General features: G+C 43.4%; 1 protein-coding gene across 8 annotated transcripts in view; it reads right to left on the bottom strand.

Annotated features, from left to right (window-relative positions):
- Positions 1-2,976: 2,976 nt before the first annotated feature.
- The window catches only part of LOC126538715 (cytochrome P450 3A11-like), a 162,082-nt gene continuing 139,785 nt past the window's right edge, over positions 2,977-25,273 (bottom strand). For 6 of the 8 annotated variants that reach the window (XM_055074914.2, XM_055074910.1, XM_055074911.1 and 3 more), the window contains 9 exons: positions 24,278-24,408; positions 20,391-20,505; positions 19,147-19,234; positions 16,861-16,969; positions 10,987-11,075; positions 7,870-8,010; positions 4,806-4,971; positions 3,553-3,657; positions 2,977-3,159 (listed from right to left, as the gene is read on the bottom strand). In XM_055074914.2, coding sequence (XP_054930889.1) covers positions 3,571-3,657; positions 4,806-4,971; positions 7,870-8,010; positions 10,987-11,075; positions 16,861-16,969; positions 19,147-19,234; positions 20,391-20,505; positions 24,278-24,408 — 926 coding nt within the window. In that variant the 3' untranslated portion in view covers positions 2,977-3,159; positions 3,553-3,570. The remainder of the gene's footprint in view (positions 3,160-3,552; positions 3,658-4,805; positions 4,972-7,869; positions 8,011-10,986; positions 11,076-16,860; positions 16,970-19,146; positions 19,235-20,390; positions 20,506-24,277; positions 24,409-25,273) is intronic. The other 2 variants (XM_055074909.2, XM_055074915.2) reach the window with 2 other exon arrangements.

Genomic DNA, 25,273 nt, shown 5'->3' with positions numbered 1-25,273 from the left:
TCGTCGTCACGAAAGTGGTTAGAGCACAGAACTGTGCTCTTGAGCACTTGAAATTCTTTCAGTCCACAGCAGCCTACCACTTAGATGAAAGCTTCTTGTCTTGCGGGAAGTAATTGAACATCGGAACATAGTCGCGGCCGCTGGTGTTCGTGCAACCATAGGCTGCACAGAACGCCGCCATGATTGGCCCACCACTTCAATTAATGCTGCGCACGGCAACTACCACTCTACATACACACAAACAAAGGAATGCAGGGTCGAGCGAAGCCGATTATGACGGCACGCACGCACAAACAAGCACGGTCAGGCACGGTCGCGGAGACTGCGAAGGAACGGAACATCATTGCTGACCTCACTGCGCCGCGGTTTGCGGTCTCCGCTCGCATCGTCAGCGACAGCGCAATTTTAACCAACGATTACGTCGCTCCTAAGTGAAAGATCCCCCCCCCCCCCCCCCCCCCCACCAATTTCACCTGCATGGTTTATAAGGTTCCCGCATCTGTATATGAGCGTCTTATTGAATTCGACAGACTCTTCAGTTTCCCTTTAAGCGGAGTTGCCGACTACTAGCGGAGGTACGACAGACGCCTTGAACGTATCATGGTTTCAGAGGCAGCATGCGCATAGTATGTAGGTACGTGACACAACTCAAATCCATTCTATCTGCAAGAAGCGTTTACTTTTTCATTACCACACAGCTGCGAATGCGAGCTTTGTTTGTTTTTTCTTTCTCCCGCAGTGCCAGCACCAGCGCAGATGGATGGATGCATGGATGCTATGAGCCTCCCCTTTGGAACGGGGCAGTGAGTTGCGCCACCAAGCTCTTAATATATTGCCTAATGTCCTACCTATGTTAGAAAAGAAAAAAAAACCCACAATAATTTCCCATAACTAAACTTTCTGAACCACTGTTGTGATTCGAACTTCGTTTTTGGACGCCTCTGTTCTTTTTTTGTCATTTCCCTACTTGTCTTCCACCAATCTTCCAATCGCCTGTTTTAATCTCTATTGCGGACATGTTTATTTCCCTCCGCTCTCGCTGAACCCAAGGGCTTCAAGGGGGCCAGTGACCAGTGGCATGGAGGTGAACACCGTCCAGTGGCACTGCAAGGAACCCAGCGACGCGTGCTTCGCGGTGTTTGTTTGGCCTATTTGGCAGGGAAACAGCCAGGACGTAGAGCCTACGGCCACGAAACCCAGCAATGTTCGTAAAGAAGAGCTTCATCATTAAAAGAGGCAGTTTCGCCCGAACGCGCAGCAGTGAAAGCTATATAAAGGTATGGCATTACGTTTGAGCTCCCCCAATAGTGTTTTAGGCGGATGCGACATGACGCAATGCACCACATGAGACAACTACCGCGGCGCAACAGGAACCGCGCCTGCCCTGGCAGAAACCAGGAGCGTCACAACACTGCCAGAGATGCAACTGCCAACCCAGATTAGAAGAAACAGTTAGGAGCAGAAGCAAGTGTGACTGACAAGCTTGGTTGTGGAAGCTAGAAACAGCAACATTTGGCAACGCATGCATCAGTAAACCACCAATTCCATTATCAATAAAAGAGCTCCACTATGCTTGTGCGCATTAAATGCTGTCGGGACGCTCGACACTCATGCGTCCCGTTTTTCTTGCATGGCTGTTGCACCTCCTGTAATCTGGCTTGGCCACGCAGCCAAGTGCTGCCGGCAGTCAGGTGTAGTTACAGAATAGTACGACAGATGGCCCGAGCGTTGCAGTGCTAACGCCACCTAACGGCCGGGTTACTTGGGTGCAAAAGGGAGTAGCCACTGTCTCTTTTGCTTGGTGTCGCTGACACGCTTCACGGGACCATCCCTGGAAAGGCTTTGGAGAGGGACACCAAGATGGACAAATTCGCTTGTTCGAATGCTACACCATTTGCATGACTGTACACACGAACAATTAGGCTTTGTGGGAAAAAAAACATGTGTATGACCATTGACAACCTCTGCAGTTTGGTATGACACTGCATTTTGAATCTTAAAATTTAAATGCAAATATTATTCTTAGGCTACTTCAGTTCCCTATGGGTCTACATAACTTCCTTGCACCATTCTTCTACACCAGCTGTAAGATGCAAACATAGAAAGCACAGAGAGCAAAATGTATAGCACAAACAACATGCACACCGCTCAGCAAGGCTAACACGCAGAGATAGCTGTGCAGGATAGGTGTCCAATTGCACCAGACTACTAGTCACGTATTCTAGGGATCGTGCATTTATGCAAGATTCGCCTCATGTTGGCCAACGAGCCAGTGCCATCAGGACTCCGGAACGCCTTCTCCGCATCCCTCCTGTTCCTTCCTAGCTGTTTCATATCTGATCTTCCCCCCCGCCCTTTTGTTAGTCCTAGAGAATAAACATGCACAACAAGCCTAGGCATCACTTGCCCAAGAAGTTACTTTGGAATGAATCAATATTGTGAGAATGTACCTGGGAACAAACACGAACATACGACACATGAGCCATATAAAATGGCCAATTTCCAGGCAGGGCTGCACCCAGTGAAGCTCTTTTATTAAACCAGATGGCAGACTGCACCCACAAACGAGCAGTGAAGGATTGTAATGCTAAACAGATGTGCACCAACACTGCTAATGTGGAGACACTGATGCAGCAGGGTTGCAACTACGGCAAATTTGGACCTTTCAGAAGTGTATCACCATGAATATGTAGTAAATTTTCCCTTTTCTAATAATGAATTGAGCGACTAGTTTTCAGCAAGACACCATTTCAAATGCTGACATGCAATTTTTTTCTGAGCAAGGGCTACAAAGAATTTTCTGACGTTTCTGGAGCTGCTGATTTGTCTAACATTTCACACTTTCACACACTTTCCCAGCTGCACAGTAAGTGTTGTTAAAAACTACTGTCACAAAATGGCCGACATTTAGGGGATGTTGCTACTTTCATTACTATTTATGACTCTCACTACACAAAGAAAATAGGACACCGAAAGTATGACTTAGATTCTGCAAAATTTATTGTACTTGAATCCTTTGGTGAGCAGCACTTATAACTTTCTGCCATTGTCATCCATATGAACACTGTTTGTGCAATCACGCATCTCTCTGTTGGCACTCTGTTTACATGTAGCTGAAAGACAACAGGTAAAAAGTTTCAGGTTTCCAGGTCTGAGAAGCTGAAAGTAAAAAAAAAAACAGCTGCGGAAAATACATTCAATACATTGGAGTATTTAAAAATATATGTCACAGTATGGATGTTGTCAAGTCACTTGATGCAATACATGAAAACATTGCATGGCATTGCTGGCGTTGCATTCATGAGGCCTTTACTAGTCCTGGTAAACAAACATCATCACAAGCAGTGGTGTACTTTACCAGCACTGAGGCCATGTGCCACCAGGTAAAACATTTTGCAAAAATTCCGGCTTCATAGTATACAATGTTTCGACACAAGAAAGCACTCAAATTTATTTTTGTATGACAGCCACTTTACAATCCTATCTTTACTTGTGCACACAATTTTAGTTTCCTGCTGAAGGACCAGTAACACAACACAAAAACCTACTTACAAACAGGCCGGTCCTTGATTATGTTTCATGCACTTCTTGCAGCTTCAGCCACACGCCCTCCAATGGATAAGCCAACGTGAATGATGAACCTATCTTCAGGTCCCCCTGAGATCCACAATAACCACAATCATGTAACCTTCTTATGGCTTCAGATAGCACCAGAAAATAATTTCTATGGCCATGCAATTGTGCAAAGCAGAGTAAAATGTATAGAAGAGAGCTTTTTTAGGAAGGCAGATGAAACACAGTCTATTGAAAAAGGGACGGCTACACCAACAGAGCATTCCTGGAATGGCACACGAAGAGACTTAGGAAGGAGTCTAAATTTTTACCGCAGAAGCGGTTTTTGGCAAGATCTCGTGCACTTTCATTGCATGGACACAAAAAAAAAATTTAATGCTCGTCTGACATGATGAAGCCTGGCCTGCCTAAGCCTGCCTGCTTCAGGTCAAACTGTTAGCAATTTCTAATGTGTTTTTGCCTTTTTTTTTTAAGTGAATGGTGTTGTAGACTTTTGCTACGCTTTATCTTACCTCAGCAGCAAAGTTCGCACATTATTTTTGGTGGTCTTAAGATTTGTTCTTGATATTAAGAGATGAAGAGGCCTATGGTCACACTCAGGCAGCACACAATGTCATTTCAATGGAATGGTGGCGCCTTCTGTCACCACAATGAAAAAAAACAAGGCAAAACGTGCTGCTTGTTAATAAATGGCGATCATTCCATTGCAGAGAGAGTTAAATTTTTTTAATTGTGTCGCCGCAGACGAGGCACATCTGCCATTGCCTTGGATTGGCATTTCTTTAGGCAGCATACGCCAGCATATGTGCTCCCCTCACTCCTGCATCAATGCTTGGACGCATCAAATTGATTGTATAAATAGTTCCAGACTCTTACGCATCCTACATGTCTGAGCCTCTTACGGCTAAACTTCACTTTATGCTTCATTGACGTGTGTAACAACCTTGCATGCCTCCGTATGGAGCAATGGCTACACTGGGGGCAAGAAACTCAAAAGAGCTTGCAGCCTCTGTGGTAACGTACCCAATTAGGTTCACAAATCAGTCCTAAAAATTTTGTTTTTGCTTGACTGCAGTGAATTAGTTTTGTACATATGCAAATACAGTGAGGCCTGAATTAGTGACCAATCTTGGATATAAAGACAAAAAAGCCTTCCCAAAGAAATTACTAAATGACAGAGGCTTCAATAAGCCGAGCAGCCGGTTACGTGCCACAAATATGGAACGGCTTACCTTGTGCCTGTCAGGATCCAGCACAAGCTTATAAGTCGAAAGCACCTTCGCCAAAGTAAGCTTCAGCACTAACTGAGCAAATCGCATGGCAACACAATTTCGTGGTCCATTGCCATATGCCTGGTATGCCATTGGCTCTATCTTGCCTCTGTTCTCTGTGCTGAACCTGTGGCAGCAAATGAAGACACACAACAACAAAGAATACATACAATCTCTACTATTTACAATACGAAACAGCTGTGTTTCATACGAACTATGACACCAATTTCATTACTAAGCGCCACTAATCTCAAAAAGATGCCAACAATTTTGAAATACTTTACACATGCATATGTCTAGCACAAAACTAAGAAAAGCACATTGGCACATGGACCACTTTCGTGGCACTCTGAATATGGCCTGCAAGCCACTCCTTCTTTATTAATGGTTCATCATCACTGGCACTCTTTTGTTTACACATAAGTTAACCTACATCTTTCTACACTGCCACTGAACATCAGATTACACATAAATATGTGAATGTAGATTCCGGGCACAATGTTAACAGAGGAGTTAACACTGTCACACATGAAGACTACGATAAAAAAGAAGTGATACTGCGCTCTCATACTCAAAGTTATACACACTGACCAAAACAAATTAGCACTTCATTATTCAATGACGCTTTGTAATACAGTCTCTGCTCCACAACACACTGGACACTATGCGAGAACATAGTGTCACTTTCATGCACTGCAAACAGGAATATAATAGTCATAACTTTAGCAATGAAGCTTAACACCCCACTTAAAACAATCCAACAGCAAAAAGCCCACAAGGTCTCACAAATTCTGTTAACAACACAAAGTACAACTAATGGAGTTGCCACAGTAAGCAGCACATCGGTGAAAACACCGCTAATCTAAAACAAAGACTAAAAGAGCAGAAATCAGAAAATCCTTTTTAAATACCGTCTGTCAACACAGCTACTGTACAGACTCACATAAGGGCTGCATCCGTGTAAGGGCGACACTCTAACTTGACAGCCCACAATTTGGGAGAAAAGATTTTCATCAGAGAAGCTATCGCATTCAGTGCCCTGATGTCCCGCGCCCCACACTTGCGCGGGCCCCTACTAGATGGCGAGAGCTGCGCATTGACCTCTGGTGCAGTGGTACATTCCGGGATCCAGGGTGTCCAGTAGATGTTGGGACAGCATTTTGACCAATAGGTTCGGTCACATGCAAGGGCAGCACCTCCTCTAAATTGTGAAAAAATAGTGTGACTCTTAGGCGAGTCTATACGGTGTTATCGCCTCACATTATTCTTAAACGTTTATGACACCTTCCAGAAATTTCTCGTGTTCACAGCAGCAAGGCAGAGAATGTGGCTTTTGCTCTTTACCATTAGTGTCGTGGTCAATACAAATTGTCACACAAAGTGTCACATAGCGTGCCTTCGGTATGAACTAGTTTCAGTGCACTGCGCAAACAGGATTAAACTGAAGCATTGAAAACGTCTTCAGGTCATACATGACGCAAGTGCTGAATTCTACAATGAATGCCCAGGGTAGCACAGTAACAAGAGAAGTGATTAAGAACTACTAAAAGAAATATGGCTTGTAAAAAGAAAAGCAGGCATTATTTAGGCCAAGAACATTCATGTGTGTATTCACGACTTTCAACTGTAAAATTTCCTTTTTAGTACGAATGATGAAAACCTAGAGTCAAAATTTTCCTTGAGCTGGTGCTGCGACTTTTGTTAAAGCATGCCAGAAGCCCTATTAGGGGCCACTATGACACCACAGATGTAAGGCATATATGATAGAATACACTATGCATAACATTAACGGGACACTAAAGAAAAACACTAGATCAGGTTATACTGACTAAGCATTCTTTCAGAACTCTATTTTAGTGGTAATAGGTAGATTATTTAAAGAGAAACTAAAGGTCAAAGTTGCATCTTTTGAATTTTGTGTGAGAACCCTTGCACTGGTTCATCAGTATTATATCACAAATTTTAGACGTTTTTCTCGTATTTGGGCCACTGCACCTCAATAAAGTTTTTGAAATTTGCTAAGTTTAGTCTCTGGCATTTTTAGAATGCAATTTAGTCCACCTTCACCAATAAAAACTCACCTACGCTCAAGTAGACACGATCAAAATCTGTAACATCGTGGTTAGCTGGCGCAGAAACTTCAAGGAAGTGTTGCCACTTGTCTTGTGTTATTGCATCTTTTCTTTTATACCAAGCTTCCTCTTGGGTAAGAAGGCCTTTCTTTTGGTTTTTTAGTAGGGTAACTTACTAATACTGGCAAAATTATCTTTATCATTAGTGTCACTTTAAGAGATGGAAAGGAGTACTGATTTAAGATAAACAAGATCAGCAATATTCAAGTTAACATAATGAGGAAGAAGTGCAGCCTGTCAAGTCGCATGATGTGTGTGCAACAGGTAACCGGTGGCACATTACTGAAACGAAATTGCTGCCGAACAAGGAAAAATGCGGATGAGAGTGGTGAAAGATTAGATGATGCGATGAGATTAGGATAGGTGGAGACACAGGGTCGTGTTGGCCGATGCAAGGCAGGCATGACTAGAGATAGTTGAAGAAGGCTTTTGTTCTGCAGTCTGTTTAAATAAGCTGTTATTGACGATGCAATTGACATACTGAAATGCACAGAATAAGCTAAATGAAAGATAGTGTCGCAACGTCAAAAACAGGGGTCGTAGAGCACTACTTCAGGAGGCACAGCGGCAAGTCGCCTTTTTAGTACTGAGCACAACTGTGACTTTTTCTTCACTGCGCCTTGATAAAAATGCTCATGCATACTTGCATTAACCTCCTCATCGGAGTGCAGAAGCGGTATTTGCGTCCCTCCAAAAGAAGCATCATCCCGATGCGCAATTTAAGCGCATGATTGCAGTATACAATATAAACTGCCCACAAAGCACCAAATGAATTCCTGGCAACACATCTATTCCAAGCGCAGAGAAACACCTCCCTTTCCAATACAAACAGCAAGGTTCAAGTCATGCATGCTGGAACACTTTTCATCCACCTGTGGGGATAAATGTCCTACCTGTCAGGATCAAATGCCTCTGGCTCATTCCACAGATTCGGGTCGTGGTGAATTTGGTAAGCTGGCACCAAGATGGACATCCCGCTGGGAATCTTGATGCCCTTGTATTCATACTCCTGCTCACACTTTCTAGTTATGAACCTGTTGTAGGTGACATGTGCATGTTGAGAATGCCCTTGCACTTCCAATTTCAGCACTTCATTTCTGCCTTTCAACTTTTCCTATCTTTTAACAAATTTGGCATATCTTGTTGCTTCTCACCTTAAATTCTGCAGTTCCTTTTCTTTTTTTCACATGATAGCTAACTATAGCTATGCTCTGTTTGATCCGTAGCAAGCAGTGCTACGGAGAGTTCTTTTGATGTGCGTTAGTGTGTGCGTTATAGTGTGTCACACGTGACACAAATACATATGTACACAATATTTTAATTCTATATAAACTTATTTTCTATATTTATGTATGCCACTCGTGCTCGTGACTAAAGCATAGATGTTGCATGCTATAAGCACAAAGGTGCACAAAGATATGTGATTTAAGTAACCTTACACCCAAAAGTAGTAATTCTAACAATGTACATGAAGTGGTTATTCCGTAAAATGTGTCGCACATAAAAAACAACTGCACTGAAAAACATGCAGAATAAGACTTCCATGACCACACTACATGCGTAGCTTTCGCAGTGTTGCTTGCTACGTATAAAACAGTGTATAAGTTCCCTGTGCATTCCGGTGCACAAGTTCAACCATTTTTTCTTTTTTTGATAATGTGCACTAAGCCTTTATCAAATCGGCACAGCTACCATGGCATTCATGTCACTTTTCTTTCTGGCCAAAAAGGATAGCAGGACAACAATAAAGCAAACAGATTTGCAATTAATCTTTACCGCAATGCCAATTTCGCCATGGTCTCACATATGAACTCTTTAACCGAGATGGTGTGCACTCCTAGAAAAAGTGGCTAGAAGGCAATGAACATGGAACATTTAGCGACCAGTTCGCTTCCCTAAGGAGTCAATCAGGTCTCGTAAATGCGGAAAAAGGATGAAAACTGTATATACTGACAAATTTTCACATTGCATTAAGCGTTAAAGAAGCAGACTGCTGAATTCTCACCACAATAAAAAATTACCTGTGCCAAATGTACTTTTCAATATATAATTTGTCAATTTCACACCAGCTATACAATCAGACTTCAATACAACAAACACAGCTTAAACTGTGGGGTTTCACGTGCCAAAACCACTTTCTGATTATGAGGCACGCCGCAGTGGGTGACTCCGGAAATTTTGACCGCCTGGGCTTCTTTAACGTGCACCTAAATCTAAGTACACGATTGTTTTCGCATTTCGCCCCCATCGAAATGCGGCCTCCATGGCCGGGATTCCATACCACGACCTCATGCTTAGCTGCCTAACACCATAGCCACTACGCAACCACGGCAGGTAACAAACACAGGTATATTGACAGACAAATTATCAGACAAAACAAAGTAAATCTAAAATCCTACTTGCTGATATCAGTATATAAGCAATAAATGCTTATATCAAATGTATTTTCATGCCAGTTCATCATTATGCGGTTCATAAAGTGTTTAAAATATGGTTTAACTCGCATAATCTTTGTGCACAACTGCCTTCACGTTTCCTTTCCGAAATTCTAGCATACTTCCTAAATGCCTTTCAGTTAAAATTAAATTAAAAAAAAATTAAGCCAGCACAGAATTTCAGCATTCCTTTAACTAAGTGCTCACTGCTGCCTGCATTCCACAAATCTTTCAAACCTTGTGTTCATGCTACTGAATTTAGTTCAAAGTATTTAATGGTATTAAGCACAAATCAACAATATAGAGCAACATATGTGCCCCAAGATTATCACAGCCACACCATGCATGGAAAACGAGTTCACTTTTAGTATATGTACAAAAACAAGTAAAGGATGTTTCTCATCAGATCATGAGCACGAATAATAGTGTTCACAGCCATATTTTCCAAGCAATGAAAAAGTTATTTGCTGTTGTGGCTTCCTCTCCTTATGTCTAAGCATGGTTATGACCATCCCTCTTTTTTGCACTTACTCCTGCGTTCAGAGGCAAGTTAATCTCATACTACTGTGTCATCATTACTCATTCTTCTGACAGGCCCACCTTGTTTTGCAAGACTAAGGATGTCACTGAAATGTACCTTGGCACTGTACCATGACCATGACTGGGGGCTTGGATTTGACTCGGAGTGCAGCCTAATCACAATCACAATGCCAATGAACAGTGTCTGAATACAGAACTTCATGAAATGAGCAAAAACTGCAATGCTCTTCAAACTGGGAACGCGTCCAAAAATTGGGAAGATTCTTGAGAGAGCTTTGCTGAAACCTGATTCACAGTTGCCAAGAGCATTTAATGAGTACAGTCGAACCTCATTATCACAAAGTCACATCGGACACGAAACTGCCATCATTATATTGACACTCATACAGTGTTTACCTTTCTTCCGGGGACCACTTTTCACCTGCTAACAAGTATATTAAAGTTATCGCTCAGCAGAAGGCGGGCTTGCATGCACTGGAACTTTCTCAAATTTTATCGTCGATTCTGTCTCTTGCCTATTGTTGTCACCGAACCTTGAGTAACCATATTTAATGCACAATGCGAATAGTCTTGTAGATTCTGAAACACATGCGCTTGCCAGTGACTACTCGGGAATCTTCGCCGTCATGTATACATAGCCAACGTGCCTGACCCGCAGATCATATTTTGATAATCAATGCATGTGCTCATCACTATTGTTCTGCCCGAGTGTAACTTGTTTTTGTGGGCACGAATTCTCTCAATAAAGAGTTGGTTTTCTGACTCACCATTGTGCCATGATATAATTTTTCACCGTCACGACAACGTGGCATTATATCATATTCAAATTAAGCATATATTTGTTGCGTGTTGATATAGGTGACAAAATTTTAAAGTTAGTTCGTTATATTTGATAATCCCTTATATTTTTGTTCATTACATAAATGTTTGAATTTAGGGACTAAGGTTGAAACCTTGTTCGTGTTGTCTAGCAACATTTAATGCATACGTACTAATATATTTTTTGAGACAGTTTCTGCCTAGAATAATGCTTACCCAACAACCACCGGGTAGTAGCGAAGAGCTTCTGAGATCACTTGGTCCAAGTAGCGCATTTTGGTTATACTGTCATACGTTAAACCATTCTGTGAGAAATACAGAAAAGTCAAATAACCTCAATATGTGGCTACAAGCATGACAAGCCGGCTGCGTGCTCTAAGTGGTACAACAGGCAGTGTAGGCAACCAAAATTTCCAGCAGCAGTTGAATGCTGCATTTCTTTTATTATTATTATTTTATTTAACGCTTAAGTATGAAAACAAACAAGGATTCCCCACTGGACTTATCAAAATTCATATAACCAAACTCAGCAATTGTGCTCATGGGTAACTTGCGAGGTCGACAACATACCAACGATTTCCAATAATCTTAGAGATACGGTAGTTACTGCCCAGCTTCAGGGCAAATCACTATAGCACGGACACAGCAATGACAAATGCAAGATACATAAAAATGACAGACAGGACAGACACTTCTGACACAAAGCATTCATTGCCACATTCTTGGCACCTTGCAGTAGGTAGGTAGGTAGGTAGGTTCCTGTCCCGCCTCACTTTAACCCTTTACTGCACCTTGTTGCATTTACGTAACAGTCTGATGAACGGCATTAAACATTGAAGCAAAGTCCGTTTAAAGCTGCCTGTACACGTTGTTGCATTTCCGCAACATTTGTCTAAAAAATGCGCCCCTTTGTGCTGCCATCTGTGCTCTTCCTTAGCATCTTCTACCAAAAGAAACGTGACGGAGGCTGCGCGCGCCCGCCAGCAGTGATACGGATAAGTTTTGCCACTTGTATATGTATTTCTCCTTAAGACAAAGCCCCCCAAAAATTCTTACGCTAAGCTCTACATCCTCCCGACTCTGTAGATTAAAAAGAAAACTCGTTATCTCGGAATATTTCGTTCCTGGTGACGGAATGTTGCTATGTTGCGCAAATGCAACAACGTATACATGGTTTATTTTCTTTGGAAAAGTGAAATGGCTCCCAAACGCTTTTATGGTCGAGCAATTCCTCCTAACCTAACGCAGTGACCTTTCCAGGAGTGACGACAACCACGAGTGTAAATCCGTTTTGATTTAATATGTGTGCGAAATGTTTTCTGGTTGATTTTTTTTTTTAAAGGATGCATTGCATCCGCACGCTGCCGTGTCGCGTCGTCACAGGCACAGCCTTATGTCTGTGTTTCTATGTTCTAAATTTTGACATAACGTGAAAACACTATATTGCTTACTGGCTGCACGGCAATCTGCACCACGTACTGCACGAAGTGTGGGAACCATCTGTGGTGCACAAACAAGTGCAATTGCTTCTTTTTGTTCCATACTAAATCACAGGTGCAACAATGATTGTCACGTGCAAATAAACATCCGAGTAAGCCTATCCTTCATTTTCAACTTCTTCTTTATTTGCACGTTGTTGCAAATACGCAACATACCCTTTTTCTGCAAATTCAAACCAGAGAAATTCGCTAAAGTTAGTTTCCGTGGCAGTACAGCTACTGTTATCCTTCCCTATGACTCCATGAAAAATATTATGAGCAAACAAGAAATTGCGCAGTAAAGGGTTAATAAAGAGAAAATAATGTGTGACCGCTGATGGAATTGAACCTCTGCCGTCCAGCACAGCCACCAGGTGCTCTAACCGTTAACACACAATCGCACACATGCTTGTCTTGTTCCAAAGACAGCCAGCTCTTTGAAACAATTGGTGCATGTGCCCTGTGCCACTTTCTCGTCTTCTTTCTTTGTGACAGCTGGCACATAGAGGTGCCGTATTATAAACTGCACTATCTCTGGGACCGGTCCACTATGCCCTGTACTTTCCTCGTAGCAGTTAGGTTACCTCGAAACTTTTTGACATTGTACTGACCTCATGATCGCCAATGTTCATCATGTTTTAACATTTCTTCGCCAGAGCGCAAATGCAATTGAGGTTTTAACATACGCCACATGACGTAACCATAGGTACAGTCTGTTTCACACTTAGGGCAAAACTCATAGCGCATTGCATCGCAATGCAGCAAGCACTTGAATCAAGCGGCAGCAGCAGCTCGTGCAGGCACAGGTGCTCGAGGGGCAGGGTCTTGAACGGCGTCGTCTGCTACGGCAGCGCTCGCTGGCCGCATTGTCGGGAAGCGGGCTACTGTCAGGGGCAGTGCGTGGATTTCATCGTTACTGCTTGAAATGAGCCGGTATTCTTTACTAAGTATTGTCCGACGCCCACTGATACGCCTCAAAGGTAAGTTCATCGCTGAAAGGTGCAGGGCAATCATAGATGACGTACTGATTCCATATGTTCTTGACGGCCCGTCAAGCGTCTGCACCTGCGTGAGCTGCTGCCACCGCCCGACTCCAGTGCTCACTGCATCCCAATGCAATGCGCTTCGAGCTTTCTCCTAAGTGTGAAACAGACTACATAAGGTTGTACTATATAACACACAGCCACTGATGACATCACAATCTGTGTTTCTCTCACTTATGCTTATTCACTATCTATGCAGAACCCAACAATCGCCATATCGTAAGCGTATTGTACGGCCGACATAGAAAGCATGCCGTTGCCGCCATACAATTGTCTTCAACGTGCTCGTCATCGTGCTGCTGTCGTCTCACAAATGTGCGCTCGCCAACCCACACATACAATTAATCAATTTAGACATGTTCACATCCACCTGGTATCGCCTTCCAGAACCCCAAACAATGTGGGCTGGCTAGGTACGCGCAAAATGCTTCACATAACATCAAGTCCCACAGTGCAATTTTTTTTTTCTTTTTTAATGCAGAAGCATAACAGTAGAACTTCGCTGATGCATTCCCGTTATGTACGTTTTCCCAGTGCCAACGTTCGCAATTGAGAACACAAAAGATGACCCCACACAGTTACGCTCATTTTTTTTCCCAATCCATATGTTCCCGGGAAACACGATTTTTCGGTACCAACGTTCAGCACGTCGCCAAACTGCAATCGTACGATGCATTTTCCGGCTGCTAAATCCCATGTAAACAAGAAAATGTGCAAGGCACGCGCAATCAAGAACAGTATACACCTGCCCACCACAGCAGCTTCACAGTAATAATCACCCGCCCATCTCACGTGACCACGCCGGTGCACACTCACTTTCTCCTTTCGGCACTAGCGAATGTTTTCCGGGGTCGTCGGAAGAGGCATTCATGGCTATCACTGCCAATCCTATTGCGATAAGCATCTTCGCCAACCTTTTTCACAGCATGTGGTGCCGTCAGAAGCATAGTGCACGCTTTTATTAGGCGTTAACCGAGACGCGCCGCTGTTCCCTGCCTGCAGACTGCGGTCGTATACATCTTCCGGCTGCTAGATCACATATGAACAAGAAATGGCAATAGGCGCGTGCAATCGAGGAGTTTATAGAGACCCGTCTCATGTGAAAACGACGGCATGCACAGTTTCACATTCTGGTACCAGCAAATATCTGCCCAGGTCATCGCACACAGCATTCACAGCTATCGCTGCCAAACCTATTACGATAAGCATGTTGACCTGTCTCTTCTACAGTGCGTGGTGCGCAGTGCTATTTGTAGCATGCTATACGCTTTTAGTAAGCAATAATCTAAATGCGCCGCTGTTCCCTGCCGCAGGCAGTGCGATGTGGGCATCACGTTTCGCTTCGGCGGCATGCGGCGCCGCCCACCAGTTCGATTTCGCTTCAGCCTCCCGTCGTCCTCTTAAACCACCACACAATAGAAAAGCAACAAAATGCGTTTCGGGCCGCTGGAGCACCACGAGTTCGAAGCGTGTCGGTGTCTCGTACCGCAACGATCCACACAATGCTTCGCATTACGTAAATGTCAGCAATAGTTGAGTCTATCAAATTATTTAGTTACTTCGGATCGTACGTTTCCGGAGTTAGTACGTTTTTTTCTTGCGGTTTTTTCCAAAATGTATGAGCGAGGTTCTACTGTATATGCCCCATGAAGTGGAAAATCTGGCGAGTGTCCGACATTAACATCCAATTGTACCAAAATCCACATGAAGTGATGAAATCACGTTCCTAGCGCTGGACCTGTTGTGGCACGCACTGCAAAATCTCACCATTAATAGCCACGGCGTCTGACGGACACCATGGCCCACACTCAAAAAATTTACTTTGCCCTATTCGAAAATTGAGTTGACCCGCATTCAATATCGACCTGGTCCACTCCGAAAATTGACTTGACTCACCCCCAAGATTGACTTTGCCCAATTCGGGCACATGACCAAGTGAAAAGTCTTGCACAGAAGAGTCAGAATGCTTTTGTATTCAATGCACGTAAGGAGACTAAAGTGCCCCTGTAACTTTTTTGTATGCATTCGGAAAATCTCTTGTACCTTATTTTATTTTTATTGTTCTGTTTGCCAGCAACAACAGAGCCATTGTAGCACAGGTGCATGAAGACACAAAGGAGGAATTTCAGTGTTTGCCTAAAGGGGAATTCACACAAGCGTCAGTTACAGCTTCGGGCTTCACAGGATATGTAGCAGATGGTGATGTCATGCCTTTATCAGGCGGAACAGAGAACTAATGGTCCTCCTAGAAAAAGGGGACTATTTGCTTGAAGACCACAAAAAATGTCCGAACACCTAATGGAAGGATTAGCTCCCGAGCATTCTCCAGTTAAACACAACATTACATAAAATACTACGTACAAAATGAAGGTGTGGACATGAATTGTATGGAAATTTGCTTTTTGGTGTGACTGCACAGCAAAACATTCCACAGTGCACTTAAGCTACAGTGCACCTTGAGAGAGAGCAACAGTAAAGCAGCCCTGATTGAACATAAATAGCATTGTTAGAAAACTTAGTGCTATAAACAGACAGGGCATAGAAAAGGAACACACACCACACACACATTGTTTCTGGAGCTTTGTCACATGCTTGGACTTGTGCTCCTTTGCTTATATTGTGACAGCAATTATATGGACACTCCAGACACAATTTTGCCGTCGCCGTGATGTTCCATATAAAGTACATGGACGACAACACTGTCGCAGCGCATCGTATGCTGTATGTGCGAATGAAAGCACGTGAAGGAAGCCGACGGTTGCGGTTCAATCTGGCATGCGCGATGAAAGAAAGCGGAGAGCAAATGTGGCGTCTTCATCATGCGAAAGGCCGTGGGAGGGAAGTGGGGAGTAAGGGGCGGCATTGTGCTCCAGCAGCAGTGCATTTCGCGACCACACGCAAGGGGTACTGACGATCACGGCTCAATCTCGCGCATCATATATGGAGGAAAGCAGGGAGCCAGCGCGGGAGGGAGAGGGGTGGGGAGGCGGCTTCGACTCTGCCAACAAGTGCGTACTTTGCCAGGTTGCGCACACCGTATCTTGAAAGTAATTTGCAGACGGCTCATACCTTTGTGCGGCTGTGTTCTTGCTGCTCTTGCGTTGAAGCGATAGAGCGCATGAAGGTCGCCTCGTTCGCTGCTGCCACGTTCGCTCACACCAGCGTTTTGACAGTGGGTGTCCGCACTCATCGAGTGTGACGTGTCCATGTTTGCTTGTGCACACTGACACCATGCTTGTTAATTCAGTTAGAAAGCGAATGTTCTCATGTTTATACAGTCGATAAAACAACTGTCATTTGCTTCGTATAGCTGTCTACCAATTTGCTATCACAATCAATGCTTTGCCTTTCGAGCAAAACTGCAACTTTTTTACAAATATGAACATTGTTTTAGGCTAGTTACATAGGTTATACCCATGGACTTATGTTTTTCTTTTTTTCTAAAGGAGTTGTAATGAAGGCTGTGCCTTGTATGCAGAGGCTAGCTAAGCATCCAGGAACACAATACGTAAGAAACGCAGTAAGTGACAAAAGACATTTCATCCAAGCCATATAAAACTGTTCATTACCTCAGCTTTTATGACGGACAGTACTTCACTCCTCGTCCTCTCTTGGATGTCAGGGTACTTTGCTAGCAGGTACGACGTGAATGATAGAGTGGTGCCAGTTGTTTCAAATCTAAGCCAATGTACAAGGTTACAGCCAATGTTATACAGTGAGCAAGGTCATTTGCTCAGATGGCAGTGTAAACAGCACCAAGTGTAAAAATAAAGCTCATGTGTTTGTCAACACCAGATGATAAACACCGGTAGAGCATTTTAAAAGTGTCACGTGCAAACAGATATGCAATAAACCCCTATTAATCTGAAGGTGGAAAAAACAGAAAAAAAAATTCGAAATAGAAGATGTACTCTTCGAATAACTGCTATGTTAACCAAGCACTCTCATTCACTTTGTAGAGAACAGGTAGGTTTGCTCCCTTAAAGGGACACTAAAGTGAAAAATGATTTCTTCAGCATCAGTAAATTACCGTTCTACAACACCAAAAACACCACTCTTACAATGATAAGATGTTTGGTAAGCCAGAAAAAGCGCAAGAACGAAATGCGGGTGGCGACGCCTACTTAAGTTCCCACACCTGGGGGCTGTGACGTCGTGGATTTTGATGGCATCTTCTAGGGCCTACTAATCATATATAGCGGTACAGGTTGACTACATTGTGTTCTAAAGGAACGAAATATTAAACATGGCAAGTTTCGGGAACCTTTATTCAGCCAACGCGGCCTCAATGCAAAAACATACTTTGGAATCCCTGACGTCACGCTAACATACTGGCGCTGGGGTTTTGGCACGAAATTCAAATACTGATACTTGGACCTTCATTTTCTCATCTAATAATCAAACTATTTTTTTGAAATGATGGTCTGCAGAGTTCTCAAACAATGCTTCATTAGTCTAAACTGATTTATTGTTCTGCTTTAGTGTCCCTTTAAGCACCTTGGCTGCTTCGACTTCTCTATGATGAATATTGGAAGCTTCTCACAGCCCGAAGTGTTGTTGCTAACAAGGACAGTCAGCTATTAAGTTGGTCTGTTTGACACCATGGCAGGAGTCACCAGCAAAGGCATTTTCTGTAGGCATGTTTTGTAAAAGAACCCAGTTTCATCACAGTTGAAAAGGTTCTCAGGTGCAAACTCCTGCAACAACAACTGCAGCTTTGATACTGTGTGACGACTGAATCGTCGACCGCACCATTTTCGGCACACATCTTCTGAACCTGAGGTCATTCTGACTTTCAAAATTTCTCAGCCACCAATCGCTGAAGTTGAGCTCCTTAACATTTATTTGAAGTGCGAGAGCCTCTGCCTTTTGTTTCAAGATGTAACCCGAGACCAGCACCCATTTGGCGATCATGACATTTAACCATATGAGAAGAGCTTATTGAGGCATCGGGGAAGCATCCTGGTTTGCATAATTTTTTCGAGCCCTGGCTGATTTCCTGGCTGCTTCTAATATTCTCACCTTAATTTTTAGGAAATTCTAGATTATTTGTTTGGAAATGCTGAACCCCTTTCACATCGACTAGAAACTGGCCGCTCTCAAACTGCTTGATAATAGCAGCTGTATTTTTGATCATCAACATACAGTAATGGTTTCTGAGCAGCGAAGCCATTGGCAAAGACGACTAAGATAGAGTCGGCACCATTGCAGATAGTGACGAATCGTTTCAATGAAAAACACAGCCCTGAACAGCAGAAAACTTAAGCGAATGTCGAAGCAGCTAGGCCTAGCATTCTAGAGCACACGACATCACAAAACGACCAGACAACCCTGCACTAAACACTATGTGGCCTAACACAAATGGCTACGGTGGCCACTGTGGCTACAGCTAGTTACAGTTACCAATGAATCGGCATGGGAGAATGCTTGTTTGAGACAGCGAGATAATCAAAATGGCAGTGGTGATGGCTTTGATTAATGTCATTTCGGATCTGTGGTCACACAAAATGTCCAATAAATCAAACACCAAATGGTTTCAGCGTTTGAAATTGCAAACGTCCATAAACACTGGCTCTATGGGGTATGTGAAGGTGCTACAAAGGCATCCGAACTATTGTGCATGTCTGAAAAATCGGGCATCTAAAGAATTGTTTGCTCACTGTAAAAGTACACAGAGTCACTATCACCACCATCATTACAATTGTGACAGAAAACAACAGCAACAATGGCAATGGTATTGCAGTATTAATGCCAAATTGCCTAAGCTTACATTAACAAAACATCTAGAGTGTACAACACTGAAGCATCCATCACACAACATAATAAACATGGATGAAATCACCTTACTCACTCACCCAGCTACAAGAAACATAACTGCATTGGACTGAATCTCTGTTGTTGTCATAAACCGTCGCTTGCGGATTATGGGAATGCTCTCAGGGGCTGAAAAACAACAGTGCACAAGGCATTGCAGGCATCTGCCATGACTACTAAAAGCACCAAAACTACATCACTTACTTTCATTTCAAATTGCTAGGCAGAGCCATGTTGTTTCCAGTGAAAGAAAAATGCTCAACAACTGCTCCTAATACCTACCCCCATCGTAAAACATTAGGCATGATTCACAACAAAGCTTGCTCAGTACTCCACATTAGGTATTATAAGCTCACGCTCATTTTGATTACTATGATTAGGATTACTTCTACTTGACTTCTGGCCTGCGATTCCACTTTTGGCTCTCAATATTCTTTTCCACCATCTTTAACGGGAGTCAGATGCGATTTCTATGGGATTTAGCCGGGCCAGACGAGAGAAATGTACATCACAACACGGTGTATGAACTCCATTGACTGGCTTGAGTCATATGTGCCTGTTTATTATGGGAAGTGACAGTTGCACTCTCGTGCATACAGTAATGTGGTTATTCGTCCCACAAAGATGATAATGATGAAGTTCGAATTTCGGTCAAATGTGAGAATGATTCCACATGTCTGTCAACAGGCACCAAAATGCCACAGCAAATAGACAACAAATGTCCACACAACACAAACTTTTCATGCCTTTAGTTCTAAAAATCTATGAAGACATACATCTGCCTAACGGAAATGTAGTGCATCTCCAAGAACTGTGAATTGCTTCTGAAAGAGTGCAGAAGGATCAATGTTGGAAGGTTCTAAGGATCAAACAGTGTGTTCATCTTATTTTTTATTTCATTTGAGGTGGCACAATAAAAAATATGAATATCGAGGTTCTCAAGCGAAACACGAATGGAATGTTTTGGTCAATGGTGCTTGTGTAAGTTTTGAGTTGCGAAAAAGTTACAAAAACTCAACGTGTGGCTTTCACAGCAGTGTGGCTTGAAAGTGTGGCTTCACAGCAGCATTTGCCATGCTGTCGTGAAGTCATCACACTTTCCAGAACCCGTGAATCATTAGGCGGTGCATGCACTCACTGCACATGCACCGCTTAACACAGCTCTGTGCATAATTTTTCTCTTCAATTAGCTTCCTTAATATGAACTCTGTTTAGCTAGAACTAATTTTCAAGCTCGTCAAAGTTTGAATTATCAAGATGCAACTGTATAAACCCAGGAGCTCACATTCACAGCCAACTTCGTCATCTTCATGCATCACAGTCAGCTGCTGCACGTCAATCAAGGAGTCAGCCTCCTCTTCAGCATTCAGCATGAGCTGCAACAGATCCTCGTGTGCAACCTGCACAAGACATAAGGCATCAATGGAATGTCCCGAATGATACGCAACGGTTGTTTATTAGCCCTAGGTTCATACTGCCAGCTGCGTGCGTGCTGTTTTTAACTCCTCAAAGATGCTGCAACAAGCCTAAGCGTAAACATGCTTCTTCTGGACATATTAAGATTCATGAAACCCCATTGGCGCGATGTCGAAGGCACAATAGGGTAGAGCACACATTTCATTCTTTTTTTGTTCGGGAACACATGCGCACTTTGTTAAGTAATGATCGACTTACCTTTAGGAGCAGCACACACGCGACAAACAACTTGGAACAGCTGAGATTGACAAGCAACACATCGTCTTTAGACATTAGCCCATTCCTCCAATCGTCACTAACACCGATGTTTTTAAAGCACATTACGAACTGAGATTGCAGTACAGCACTTAAAATGCACTTGGCCATTACAGCTATAAAGTCCCAGAAGAATTTTGTCTATGATCCTTAGGGACAAAAACCAACCAGTGAAAGCATCCAAGCATGTAGGAGCAAAGAAGCAGGTATAAGAAAAAAAGAAAATTAAGCAGAAGACATCTCACAATGACTGTCGACAGCAATGCATTTAGCATTGAATCGATTCAGCAACACAACGGATTGTCACCGTCGAAATGAGTTATGTATGAGGTGTGTAATGCAGCGGCACTCCTCTTTCACGCTTCCCTAAGAACACTCAGTGCCATCTAGCACCACCACAGCGAAGCCTGCACATGGCTTCTGAAATGCAGGGCACCCCGGTGCCTGTGATCACCGAGGAGCTTGACATGTGGCAACCGGACTCCTCTCTCGTGCTTCTTTTTGGACACATTGCACCATCTAGTGGCGCTGCCGAGAAGTCTTCACATGGCCTCCGTGACAAGCGTGGAGTGCCAATGCCTGAAAATGCTGAGAATTGTTCCCTAGCTTGTGGCACGCTCCAGGATTTGTACAGAACCTTCGATTCAAAATTCAAGGACAATTCAAGGATTGCAAGGATGCTGAAGGCCAAATTTAAGAAGGAGGAAACAAACCTTACTGGTACGCATACACTGAAAGATAGTGAGATCTCCTCATTCCTTGTTGCGATTCCTTGCATTCCTTGCAGCTCAGCTGCTGCCAAGTTGTACGCATGGTTCAAGCTCTTCAGAATGCTTTTCTAAGTTGACTTTCCCATTGTAATGATGTCAATCACTTTCTGGTAAGGTGACTACTACAGTCCAACATCAGCCAAAGATACTCATTGTGCTAAAGCCAAATGGCTGAAACTCACTTTCAGCCAGAAATCTCTTGAGTCGAGGGCTCAAAAACGGAGCCATGATGGTTGCAGTGCAAACCAACTATCCAAACAGTAAAATGAAGGCACAGCTTCATCGCTTGACCTGTCTTTGTCTAGCTCCATGATCACAATGACGATTAAACAAGACTGTCATTGGTGGCTTTGGATGCACCCAATTGCAATTGTTTAGCAATACTCTTCAAAGAACATATGATATTCGATTGTTTCCCAGTGGACAAGGCCCATGGTATAGCCCCTATGCGGAGCTTGTTACCTTGAATTTTCAAAAGTCACCACCGATCACAGTTTTCAAGAAATTAAAGGAGCACTTTCGATTGCAATGAGTTTCAAGGGCCCTTGCATCTTGTTTTTCAACGAATTTATGAACTTTCAAGGATTAAGAGGAAGCTTTAGCTCGGGCCCAAGTTCGACGCAGCCTATTCAAATACATGCAAAATGCAAAAATGTTTTTCTGAAATAAGCGCTCGACTGATATTAATGAAATTTGTTGCATTTGAAAGATTAAGTTCAATTCTAGTGACTGTGGGAAGAAGAATTTCGATTTAGCACCTGAATTTTATTAAGATATTTTCAAAAATTCGAAAGTTTGAAAAAGAATAGATGCACAAAGTATATAAATTAATAGCTCTGCAACAAGAACAGATATTGCGGTTCTGTAAACGGCATCCATTAGATCATTCAAGGCGGACAAATTCGATATGTCAATTTATATCTTACGTGAATTTATTATGTTGTTTACAAGGGTTCTGCAAAAGCTGTATTTTCATGGTACCAAATTTTTTTAGGTTCATATGTAACACATCAATTTTGTCCACTTTAGATATACTATCAGACGCAATATAGAGAATTGTGATAATCATTTTTCCTTGCTGAGCTGGAGAGTTGTAAACTTGATAGTTTCGTTTTCTGAAAATTTTCTATTTTTGCAAATTTTTAATAAGAAGTTGACAACCTAAATCAAAAATGCGAAACCAATAGCCACTAGATTTTAAGTTTTTCTTTTAGATGCAACAAACCTCGTCAAATTTGGTGCAGTGGTTGCCACGAAAACTGAATTCTCCTTTTACATGTAGTTAGATAGAAGCACCGGAGCTAAAGTTTCCTCTTAAGGTGTATGAATACTCAACCATACTTAGCACATACTCAGCTACCCAAGCTGGCGAGAGGTTAATTGAAAAGTGGCACATAACACGTGCGTTTGTGGTGCAGCCTGCTAAAGCATCGGCTTGCTTTCTTTCCTTAGGAACCCTTGCGACGTGGGCTGGATTCCACTCAGCGTCGGATAAACTGATGTTATCTTTTTGCTCATTGTAGAGTGCCCCATTCTCAGTGGCAATACCACGCTGGTGTCAAAGACGTTCATTTAAGAGTGGCCCACAACTACTGGCACACACCCGGCGACCCAAGTTGGCATCAAAGAGGTTCAGCGAAGACCAGCACAGACCAAATGGCACCTATGCACCGCTCCAAGTTGGCGTCAAGGAGTTTCTTCAAACAGCCATACCTGCCCAGACCCGCAAATATAATGACCTATGTCAGCGTGAAAGAGCTTCATTGAAGAGAGACATGTATGTACACATGGCCACATTTTCAGTGACGCAAGTTGGTCCGACAGTTCGTTTCGAACCCTGTTATCTCAGCACAGCATCCTGAAGCGTGAACCCTTCGAGCACAGACTAGCCAGTGACCCAGGTATTCGGGAATATGGTTAGATACTGAAGGCCCTTCGCCCTCGCTAAGGGGGTCCGCAAGCCACGACCAGCACGACAAAGGACCAGTGGCGCAAAGAACAGAAACTTCTTTAATTTACGATGTAATGAAGCACTCAAAGAATTACCGCAGTCTCATGGCCGATAGTGGAAAAGAACAAGACGAAGAAGCAAGCATCAGAAGAGCGAGGCAACCAAATGTACAAGCAAAAGGGAGCGACGAAAAAACGGCAGCTAGAAACCATCAACCACCACAATCTTACGGTTGATAACAGAATGCGTAAGGCGAAAACGCAAGCAAGCACCAAACCGGGCACACAGACACAGTTGCAACAGCGAACAACAAAAGCACTCTTTCACGCGTACATAATGCAGAAGCGCTTCTCCCTTGCTTCGCCCCCCCTTCCCCCCCCCAGCACACTCTGGAAAACACCTAGGCGGGCCATGCCCCACCAGCGCCTCACCAGGACCGCGCCCCAAAGAAGCCCCAAGTGCCGTCTCCACTGCCTTCTCATCGGGCAGCCGCCTTCCTGGCAGCCCCCACGCGAGTTCTTACGCTAACGCGATCGATGCGCATGTTCTATGCGACGAGTGCTGTTGTGGCTCGGGTTTCAAAGGCTTCCCCCGTGCTTGCTGCGGAGGAAGGCCCAAGGGCCCGACAATAAAAAACAGATAAATGTATAGATAGTTGGCTCCAGAAAGTGCCTGAAGTATCCAAAGAATGTGAACTCATTAAAACCTTACTGAACATACCTGCTTGTTTGCTCGTCTTTGTTCGATGATCGAAACTAGGTTGTTCTTAATATAATCTGTCGGTGTCTTCACAGTGTGTTTGCCATGGGAGAGCAGAAATCTCCACAGGTAGTCAAATTCTGGAAAACAGTCTGCAAGAACAAAAAAGACCACAATTAGCCAAGTCAGCGATGATAGGCCAGTTCACTGACATAGGCTTCCGCATAGATGTTCATTGTGCTCCATTTACACACACGACATCAAAACGAGAGAAAGTGTTCACCGGAATTAAAAACGCTGAAATAATCAACAGTGCTTTAAAAAATTGGTTGATCCTTCTTTCAAAGAAATTGGTCCTGACAAGACAGTGAAACACGTATTCTAAGAAGCAGAGGCAGGCTCGTTGCACATTCACAAATACAAGTTCGTGAATGTGCACAGACACTAAATTAATTACAATTTTGCCCAAAGGACCAAGCAATCAACTTAATAGCAAGAACGCGAAAGCTGTGCTGCTGTGCGCCATAAACAGCACATTGGAGCACTCTGAAGGCTACCCGGGGTCGTAGGTATATCCGACGCAATGGCGAGTGAGCGCAATGGCGAGTGAGCGCAGTGTTACTGTACCAACTCACCCAACTTTTTATCCTTTTGCAGTACAACCTCGGTCGTACGTTTTGGAAAAAAGCGCAAGAAAAAAAACATACTAACCGAGAAAACTTACAATCCAAATTCACTAAAAAATTCATCAAAGTGAGCTGCAGTTGACATGTACACAATTAAGAGCACAACGCGAATTGTTGCATAATCATTCGCCGACGCATGCCAGGGCCCGAGCGACCCAAGGTGCGCATTGTTTATGTGGCTTCGGCAAGCTTACGTGCATACCTCAAATTCGGCCTGGGTCAGCAGCTGCGTCAGGCAGAGTATTTTGGCAGCACGTCTTGGCGTGCAGACTCGGCAAGAATCATTGCCGTACAAGATAGTGACACGCGTCAGACTCGTGGGTCCCAAGCG

Source organism: Dermacentor andersoni, chromosome 8 (assembly GCF_023375885.2).
Source record: "Dermacentor andersoni chromosome 8, qqDerAnde1_hic_scaffold, whole genome shotgun sequence".
NCBI classification, from domain to species: domain Eukaryota; kingdom Metazoa; phylum Arthropoda; class Arachnida; order Ixodida; family Ixodidae; genus Dermacentor; species Dermacentor andersoni.
The sequence above is the reverse complement of the archived record's forward strand: the minus strand, read 5'-3'. Positions and strand labels throughout refer to the sequence as shown.